This window comes from Peromyscus californicus, unplaced genomic scaffold (assembly GCF_007827085.1).
Source record: "Peromyscus californicus insignis strain IS unplaced genomic scaffold, ASM782708v3 Scaffold_7__1_contigs__length_154581171, whole genome shotgun sequence".
Classification (NCBI taxonomy): Eukaryota; Metazoa; Chordata; class Mammalia; order Rodentia; family Cricetidae; genus Peromyscus; species Peromyscus californicus.
Genome location: NW_026294595.1, coordinates 62,727,453 through 62,737,571, shown reverse-complemented (window position 1 = coordinate 62,737,571; position 10,119 = coordinate 62,727,453). Strand labels below are relative to the sequence as shown.

The 10,119-nt window shown below is 34.5% G+C and overlaps 1 protein-coding gene across 1 annotated transcript; it reads left to right on the top strand.

Moving 5' to 3' along the window:
* The first annotated feature begins 7,043 nt into the window (after positions 1–7,043).
* Positions 7,044–7,988, top strand: LOC128102276 (olfactory receptor 5AL1-like). The gene has a single exon (XM_052725864.1). The coding sequence runs from the start codon at positions 7,044–7,046 to the stop codon at positions 7,986–7,988; it is 945 nt and encodes a 314-aa protein (XP_052581824.1).
* Positions 7,989–10,119: the final 2,131 nt, after the last annotated feature.

Here is a 10,119-nt window from a genome sequence, read left to right as displayed (position 1 = left end):
AATTAAGAAAACGACTTGAATAAATAATAATAGACCATGTGTGTTCCATCTTTTTCCAATAAAATGCTATTAACATGTCTACTTATTAATATATTGTATGTATGTAAGAAAAATGTCTTTCCTATATAGAGAAATTTTCAATGTGTAAAATATATATATTTGCAATAATTTGAAACCCATTCTTTCATTTCTGGAATGAAAATATACAACAAAAAATTATTTTGGTGATAAGAATTTATATCTAATTTTCCTTTTCCAAGTGAAAAAATTATTTAAAATGGCAATCTTTTCTTTTTGTTTTGTAATTATAGTTTTAAGATTATAATATAATTACTGCATTTCTTCCTTCCTATTCCTTCATCAAACACTTCCATATACCCTCCCAAGTTCTCCTTCAAATTCATGGACTCTTTTTTCACTAATTGTTGTTTATGTGTGTGTGTGTGTGTGTGTGTGTGTGTGTGTGTGTGTGTGTGTGTGTGTGTGTGTGTAGCCATATTTTTGTAAATATAACCTGCTTAGCTCATATAATGTTACTTGTCTGCATATTTTCAGGGATGACTGTGTAGCCCTGGACAACCAATAGTGTACTATTCCTTAGGAAAGACCACCTCTTCTCCTCTCAGCTTTCCTCAGTTGCCTATAGATCTTTCTGTAAAGTTAAAACTTCATGGACTTTTCTCCATCTAGTTTGGAATGTTGGTTAGTGTTATGCTTGTTCAGCTCTTGTTTAGGCAGTAATATTGGTGAGATTTCATGGTTGTAGTTTCTGATATTACTTGAAGTTACACTCTCACAGCAAACTCCTGGATTCTCTGGTTCTTACAATCTTTTTGCACATTCTTCCCATCTTTCCCAGTGTTTCCTGAGGTTTGGGTGCAAGAGTGTTTTGTAGAAGTGTTTATTGGGACTGGAATCCACTACTGTACCCTTAAGGTTATCATGTCAGACTGGTCATTGGTGTGGTTCATAGGCATCATAGTTGCATGGGACTGTTGGTTACTTTCCTCCTTTGGAATGTTGCATAGTACTTTCAGGTACTATGAAACCTAGTCCTCAGAGGGAGGCGTTCATGTCAATTCCAACTCATGGGTTTTAGGGTTCTGTTTATGAAGTGCATAGTGTCACCAGCAATAGAGACTTATTTTTTAGCTGTTGGGGAAAACCAAGGGCAACAGCAATAGGCTGTATGTTTCAGGAGCCCATTGGACAGCCCTAGCCAATAATTGAAAGAAGACTTCTCATATGTACCATTGAGTGATCTTTGGCTCTTGGAGGGAACACTGCAGTGGATATCTGTATGCTGTGAATGTGTTGCTCTGATTGGTTAATAAAGAAAGTGCTCATTGGCCAGTAGCCAGGCAGGAAGTATATGTAGGACAAAGAGAGAGGAGAATTCTTGGAAGAGGAGGCCTGAGTTAGGAGACGCTGCCAGCCGCTGCCGCCATGAGAAGTAAGATGTAAAATACCAGTAAGCCACAAGCCACGTGGCAACTTATAGATTAATAGAAATGGATTAATTTAAGATATAAGAACTAGATAGCAAGAAGCCTGAGCCATTAGGCCAAACAGTTCAAATAATATAAGCGTCTATGTGTTTATTCAGGTCTGAGTGGCTCCAGGCCCAGGCTGGACTGAAGATAACTCCAGCTACAGAGCACTCTGAAACCAGTTGAGAAAATTTTATTAAAAATATAAGTGTGTGTGTGCACATGTGTGTATACAGAATAACATGTATAATTTTTTAGTTAAATAATTAATGTTATGATTCCTGTGGCTTCTTCAGACATGCTATTGTTATTTTGTCTGCCTACCTCCTTCTTCTGTATTTAACTCCATCACTATCCCTAAAAAGGTCTGCTTTTTCTCATTTCCCCTATCTGATCACTTAAGCTTCCTTTATCCTAGTTCCACCATATTCTGTATCCAGCTCCTTTCCCTGATCTGATCACCTTTACCCTGCTATTCTTTACTTTGTGACTATTAATGTTTATATGGACAGAGGTAGAACTTACAGAAATACTCAACTATTTCTCCCACTTCAGTACTCTTACTCTACACTAGTAATATTCCATGTGAAAAGCAACACTGTAAATTTTTCCTCTTTTTCTAATTTCTTGAAAAAATATGAAACTCTAAAACTGTCTTGTCTTCATGAATTTAACAGCTGTGGTTATTGATGACAGTACTACTAATTCCAATTCCATTCATGTCAAGGATTGGTCAGCACTTTCTATTGTCATAGGTGTTTTGATTGGTCTTTACAAAGTAACTCTTTAGGTAAAATATTTTAATATGACTCTTAGCATATACTATATAATTCCCATTCTATCTTTTAAAAAATATAATTCAAGGATAGAATCCCTATGGAAGGACATCATATTTTAAGCAAATTTACTCAAAATAGTTGAAACAATAAAGACCATGCAGTCAGTAGCAAGAATTATCACACCCAGGTGAATCAGCCATTTCTTATTAAGGCATGGCATGATAGCATAACAGAATGTAATATGGCTTTGTGAAAGAGCATCATGTCTCTATCAGCATTCTTCTATAATCAAAAAGAGAAAATAATTTTAAAACTGTAAAGTTATAACTTGTATTTAATATTTAAAAAAAATTAGCTTAGTGCAGTTTCATGAACTATGACAGGAAACATAGGGGTCCTGCAGACAATAAATTAGTTACTAATATTTATCAGTATTAGCTCTGAACTCACTCCATTTCCATTGGATTGAAAGTCCCAGGAGCATGCAAACAAATTTGATTACCACACAAACAATGAAGTCATAGCCAAAGATTCTGAGCTGATGCAACATGTGCCTTTTAGAATGGGCTACAAGCAAACCTGTTCTTCACTTGCCTAGAGATACAGACACAGAGAGGTATCTCACTTTTACAATACTGAACAGTAATTTCCTCTTTCTAAAGTGAATACTGCAAGCCTCTCTTGGCAGCACATACATAATGTGTGAAAATATCTTCCTATTAGGCGAAAGTATTTTTTTAAATTTTTTCTCCATATGAAGAAAACTTATACAATAGAAACTGAAAATTTGAGTCATATCATCATGCTTTCAGGACAAATCCAAACCCAGTGTCACTGAGTGGTGGTGTATGTCAGTGTGTCCATCTCTTAACCTCCTTGAATCAGAAAACACCCACTTTGCAATGGACAGCTTAAGTATCATGAAGAACACGGTATCATGTGCTAAGTTCTCCGTCTCTCGAAGGGCCTAATACCTAGTCAGAAACTATACTCTCAGAAGACAAATAATTATCTATTGAAAAAATTACCACTTTCCTCCCAAATCATAATTACATCAACTGCAATTCCCTTCAGGGTTGTAACAAGCCTTCATATGAACTTGCATCTTCTACATCTCAAGATTTACAGGCATTCTGTGAGATGCAGGCTCTGTCTGTGGAGGCATCGACCCAACTGGAAGAACTGGATTTGGAGCCTTTCCTTATTAGTTTGTATGTTTGATTGTTATTCTGGATCCAAACTGAATCAGGTATTCTTTTGAGTTACTCAACAGGTGGTAAGAACTGCAGAGAACAATGAGATGTAAGTCATTACCAAAATCAGTTGCCATAAATTCTAAAGGTTATTCAATATGTTCCATATGCCCAGATCAAGAAAAATTTCAAAGGATGACATATATGAATATGCTGGGATTATTAAACTACACTCGGCATTCATATATTTTACTTTCTACTTAACAGTAAAATTTATTCCTACTTTGTTCTAATTTTTCTTAATTTGAGGTATGTTAATGATATTCAGCACTTTGTCATCAGATTTGATTCACAAGAATTTGGAGGGTTTAAAATCAAGAGAGTGACTAGGCTGTGAGATTAATGAACTTTCTTCTATATCTAAAATAAGATGTGAGTCTTCTGTGACTATTCTACTGGAAAGGATTTAGATATAGTTTAAGACTATGAGAGAACTGCATTATACAATGAACACTCTTGCATTTATTTGAATGCCACACATTTATAATGAATGTGTGATAGTACTGAACTGATAGAGAAAGCCGATGTTCTAATTTGTGCTTTCACTGGAACCAGAGGCTCTAACAGAATTGAGGAATAGTGATTTTTTGAATCCCTTTCTGTCAAAGTTCTAACTCAAATTTATGTATGGGTAATATGTTAAATCTGAAAGACACAACAAAATCAGAGGCTATTTTCACATCAGACAGGACACAGACATTCATACTAGTGACATTCACGGTCCATAGTTTCTACAGGTATATCTGAAACATAACACTCTGTGGACAATGTCAGCTCCTTTACTTCTCCATATTGAAAGAATTAATCTCCTCGTTTTTCCTTCAGGTTGGTGTTATGTGATGTTCTCTGATGGGCCAGCTTCAGACTTCTTGATCTTTAATCTCCTGTTTCTTACAAAATTACTACCAGTCTTGCTAGTCATTTTTATTTCTTAATTCTGTATTTAAGTGGTATGGTTTTCTTGACTGAAGTATGATGAGACAAAAATAATTATCTGGAAAGTATCTGTCAAAGTATTCTTAATGTTTCTAAGAATGAATCTGTCTTGTGTCTATCTATCCTATCTATCTCTGTATGTATCTATCTACCTATCAGTCATCTATTTATCTACCTACTATCTACCATATGTCATCATTTTGTCACCTATTCATTTATCTCTCATCTATATATCAAACTATAGCTCATTTATCATTTATAAATATATAATTATATTTATAATATATGACCATTTTTGCTAGGGGCCCTGAAGTTTGCTTATAGTAGATAGATATAGAATATCACAGAGTAAAAAAAGACTATATAGATTCCCATTGATTGGATAGTCACATATTGAATAAAGAAAGAGCAAAAATGTTGGAGATATGACAAGTGTTTAGTGATTTTCATAGCTGTGAAGAAATTTTATAGCACATTGATGACTCTCCAGGAAATAGACCCAGTAGAAGGAAGAAACTTTCTGTGAGGCATCCCAAGATGCCAAACCATTTTACTACATTTATGGAAAAATAGCAATAGAGCTTATCAAGGTTCCCATAGCAAAAATAAAATTAAGAATATTAATGGTTGCTTATTGAGTATTTAAAGTATCATTTGTATCTTTTTTCAGAAGGAACAAATTATTTCATTTTTATAAATTTGTTCATATATACTGACAAAACTACTCAATATGATGACTGATTGATATTATATAGAAAATACATAAAGAGAGCACAAAAATCAAGATCATAGTTATCTCTTACTGGCATGTTGAATATTGCAACTAGGTCTGTCCTTAAAAAATACAAACTAAGAACATAAGACAGACATAGCAGTTTATGTATAGGAATATATATGTATATACATACAATAACAATTAATGAAAAAATGATATGAACTTGAGAGGGAGCAAGAAGGGTATATAGAAAACTTTGGCGAGAAGAAAAGAAAGAAGAAATGCTGTAATTATATTTTAATTTCAAAACAGAAAGGTAAAATAATTAAAATCTTAAGAAATTAGAAAAATAGAGACTTCTAACCTAGTGGTATCTTTATAATTTTTTGTTCAATTTTTAGGCTAGAGGGGGATACATGGTTAGATATCTACCTATGTTTTAAACCTGCACTGTGTGTGTGTGTGCGCGTGCACGTGTTTTTTTTTTTTTTTTTTTGTGTGTGTGTGTGTGTGTGTGTGTGTGTGTGTGTGTGTGTGTGTGTGTGTATTGGCCTAACAAGCTGCTAGGGCATGAGACAATCAAATGTTCTCCACTTCATTATTATTGAAGCTATCCTACCTCTTAGATCATATGAAGTATCAACAGCTCTTTAGCTTCCCAAGCAACAGGTACAAACCTTCAACACGTCCTAATAAAATAAGGAAGTCTCTGGGTTTTGGAAATAGCGCTGAGCCTTTTAGAAATTTTTCAGGTATCACTTCAGTTCATCTTTTCCTTTGTAATCCAAAATCTCAAAACAAGTAAACCTTCAGGCGTTTCCAGAAATCAGTGATTTTTTTCCTTTAGCTATGGACAGGGACCTGGGATAGTATTGGTTATAATTTCTAATATAAGTGTCTTCATGGTCACATATTCTCTCCTTCTAAGCATTGCAGATTCTGTATCAATAAGTACACCTACTATATGCACTGTCAAACTAGTAGGCTGGTGAGAAGACTGGGATGAAGCTGAGAGTAGGATAAATGGAAACAGTACCACCTCTACTGTGCTTAAAAGAAGAATTTTAATCCACCATCTTTCCACTGACCAGAGAGCAATCTAGAAAAACAAAACTCCAAAAAAATTTTGATTGTATTTTGTTCCTTCTGATACTGAATGCTTGAAGGTATATGATAAACCGATATTACTGAATTAAATAAAGCATATTATTTATCTAAAATAGAAAAACTATTCATGCATATGCATGTGTGTGTGAATCTATGGATATTGGATATATTACTTTTAAACCATTATTGATATTTTCTCTTCTTTTTTGAAATTCATAAATACCACACATAGCAGAAAGAAATTCAGAGCAGTTAGATATATAAAAATAAGAAATTATATAAATGTTCCTAACTGCATGCCCTAGAGAGATATTTGGTTAATACTTTGTCTCAAGACCTTATACACTACCATTTCTTAATGGTAAGTATTTTTATACACAGAAATATTTAATGTATTTTTTAAGGTTATTACCTATAGGCTCTGTGGAACAATATTTATTCATAGGTTTGCCTTTTCCAGTTTAATGTGTACATATTACTTCAAGATTATTATTTCAAGAAATGAAGCAGTAAATGTAGTTTTGAACTTACACTTTATTCCCTGAAGAATTTCTGGTCTTTGAGTTCCTATTTAGACCATGTCAAAATTACCATGCAAGCAAAACCCTACAAACAGAGTGCAAACCAGAATTCTCTTTTTAGTGAAGGTAATATATTTGCTTTCTCTCTTTTAATATAAACTTGGGTGGTTTCCTACAGAATCAAGGTCACTCAGAAGGTACCATCTGGAGTTTGTGATCATATAGCACTCTACATGTACTGAATGGCCAAAGGCAACCACTCAGCAGTTACAGAGTTCATCCTCTTGGGGCTTACAGAAGATCCTGAACTTGAAGTCATTCTCTTTGTAATCCTTCTTATCATTTACTTGTTTAGTGTCATGAGTAACCTAGGATTGGTCTTGTTAATCCAAATCAGCCCTCAGCTTCAGTCCCCCATGTATTTCTTCCTCAGCCATCTGGCTTTTGTTGATTTTTGTTACACCTCTTGTGTCACTCCAAATGCTCTGGTAAATTTTCTGCGCGAGATTAAAAGCATCTCATTTTATGGATGTGCAGCTCAAGTGTGTTTCTTCACCACATTTTCTGTGTGTGAAGTCTTCCTGCTGTCTGTAATGGCCTATGATAGGTATGTGGCCATCTGCAACCCTTTGCTCTATGTAATCATCATGCCAAGGAGACTCTGCTTTCAAATTGCCACTACCACATACTTTTATGCATTTGTCACAGCACTTATTCAGACAGTGACAACGTTCCTTTTGTCTTTCTGTGACTCCAACCTAGTGAACCAGTTCTTCTGTGAGGATATTCCTCTCATGGCTCTAGCTTGCTCAAGCACTCAAGTCAAGGAACTGATGTTGCTAAGCATGGCTGGGTTCAACATATGCTGCTCTCTCCTCATCGTCCTCATCTCTTACCTATTCATCGTGTCTGCAATCCTGAAGAAGCACTCAGGGGAAGGGAGACGGAAAGTCTTCTCCACCTGTGCTTCTCACTTGTCTTCTATTGCCATATACTACGGGACAATAATTTTTATGTACTTACAACCTGAATCTAGCCATTCCCTAAATACAGACAAATTTGCTGCTGTGTTTTATGTAGTGATAATACCCATGCTAAACCCATTAATTTATAGTTTAAGGAATAAGGAGGTGAAAAATGCATTAAAGAGAAGTGTAGATAAGATTCCTCTGAGTATTAGTAAATGATCCAAGTTACCAGTGTGTCTAAATTTGCCTGGAATCAAAGTGATAAAAACCACTAGGAGAAAATAGAAATAAACATTTTCCCCTTGGGCTTAATTTCATATATATATATATATATTCACAATTACTTTAAAATACTGTGACAGGAGACAAAGTGCTTGAGTAGGTTTAATTGCAATTTGCTGAGAATTTCATACATGTGTACACTGACACTGCCTTCATATCCTTTTCAGCGCTCTTTCCCCATGCTTCAACTCTGCCCATGGTGTAGCACACTGGAGTCCATATGTTGGTTTCATGATTTTTTTTTTGTCAATAAGATGATGACAATTTGATCTAGGATGTTTTCAAAATGATGTGATATTAAAACTTTAATGTGAATTGAAAGAAATGATCAAGGAAATCAAGGATGCTGGGAGGAGATGGGGAGAAAGGGATAACCCATTCATTCATATCTCTCTGTCATTACATTCTGCCAACAATGTACTGTCTGGCTCTGTAGAAGTCTGGTGTTTAAAAAAAGAAAGAAAGAAAGAAAAATCTTGTATTTTACTTGTCTCCCTTCACTTTTGTAAATCAGGATAACTAGAAAAACAGTCAACTTGTCGCACAACTGTTTTGTGATATATTTTGTTTCATTCAGTCTGCAAGATTAACATAACACCTTTTTACCTAATTCTGCTTATTTATTCAACAGTGGGTAAAGCATTTGTTTCTTAATAAAGTGACTGCCCAGCTCATTCTGCATCTATGCCCTCACTGAGTGTCAAAACAGTTGCTTTAAATAATGTAAAACTATCAGTAGAAAGATAATAATCTCTTTTATAGACACTATTTTAAATATAATAAGCATCAAAGCACTTTGAACAATTCAATGAGGAAGTATTTCCATATCTGAGAAAGAGTGGTTATCCTCAAATTTGATCATCTCTACATTCTATACCACTTAAAATAAAGAAGCAATATATTTTATGAAGATTAAATTTAAAATTCCTGCAACTTTTAAGGTTGTATTGTCAAGGATTTACAAATAGTAAAAACTAAGCTCTACTGCATGCTTCATGTGTATCTGATTTTGTAGTAATAGTTTTATATCTATTTACTCCAGATATTTTTAGAACAATAATGCTGTGACAGATATGAACAGTTTCATTATAAAAAACAAAGAAATCAGCAGAGATATTTGATAAATGGTACTGTGCCTATATTTATGCTTACAATAATTAATCAATCATTTTCAATTTTATCATATAACTTCACATCACCATGAGTTTACAAATTTCTATATAGTGAATTAATCCATGAACTATATTATTGTCCTCCAAAGAATCAAAAAAGTTTTTTTTAATGTTCACAATGTCACAAGTATCCACAAGGCAGAAAGTAGCAGATCCTCAATTTGGAGCAGACACTTGCATTTCATAATACTGCCGATCATATTATAACATGAAGTTCACATGCATTCATGGGTACCCCCACACACACACACACACCACACAATTTCTTCAAGGCACTTAATGACTCTGATACACATTTTTTTAAATCTGTAAAATAAAGCATTTTATGTTTTATAATCTGTAAGGATACTCTGTCTTCCAGATCACGTATAGTTCAGTTTTCCCTAGAAACCTAGAAACCAAAAATAACAATCAAAGTTATATTTCTACCTTGGAATTTCTTCTACTCTCAGAAGTTTTCTCTATTTTCTATTTTGTTAAAGATTTTTGTGTGTGTGTGTGTGTGTGTGTAAGTGTTTTACCTGCCTGTATGTCTATGCACCCACCACATGTATGCCTGGTGCTTGCAGAGGCCTGAAGAGGGTTTTGTGTCCCCTGGGATGGGAATTACAAATGTTTGTGGCCAGCCTATGGCTGCTGGGAATCTAACAAGGATCCACTGGAAGAACAGCCAGTGCATTTAACCATGAGTCATCTCTTTGGGTCTATCTCCCACTTTCTCTTGATAAATTTGTTTCTTTCTCTGCTTAACAGCAACAATAGAAACACATAAAGTTTAAGTAGCTAACAGTTTTGGAGATGTAAAATAATAGAACAATAAATATTGAAAAGAAAGTGGAATAGCACAGGGTAGAGGAAGCTTATATAAGGTACCAGACTACAGAATCAAAATGTAG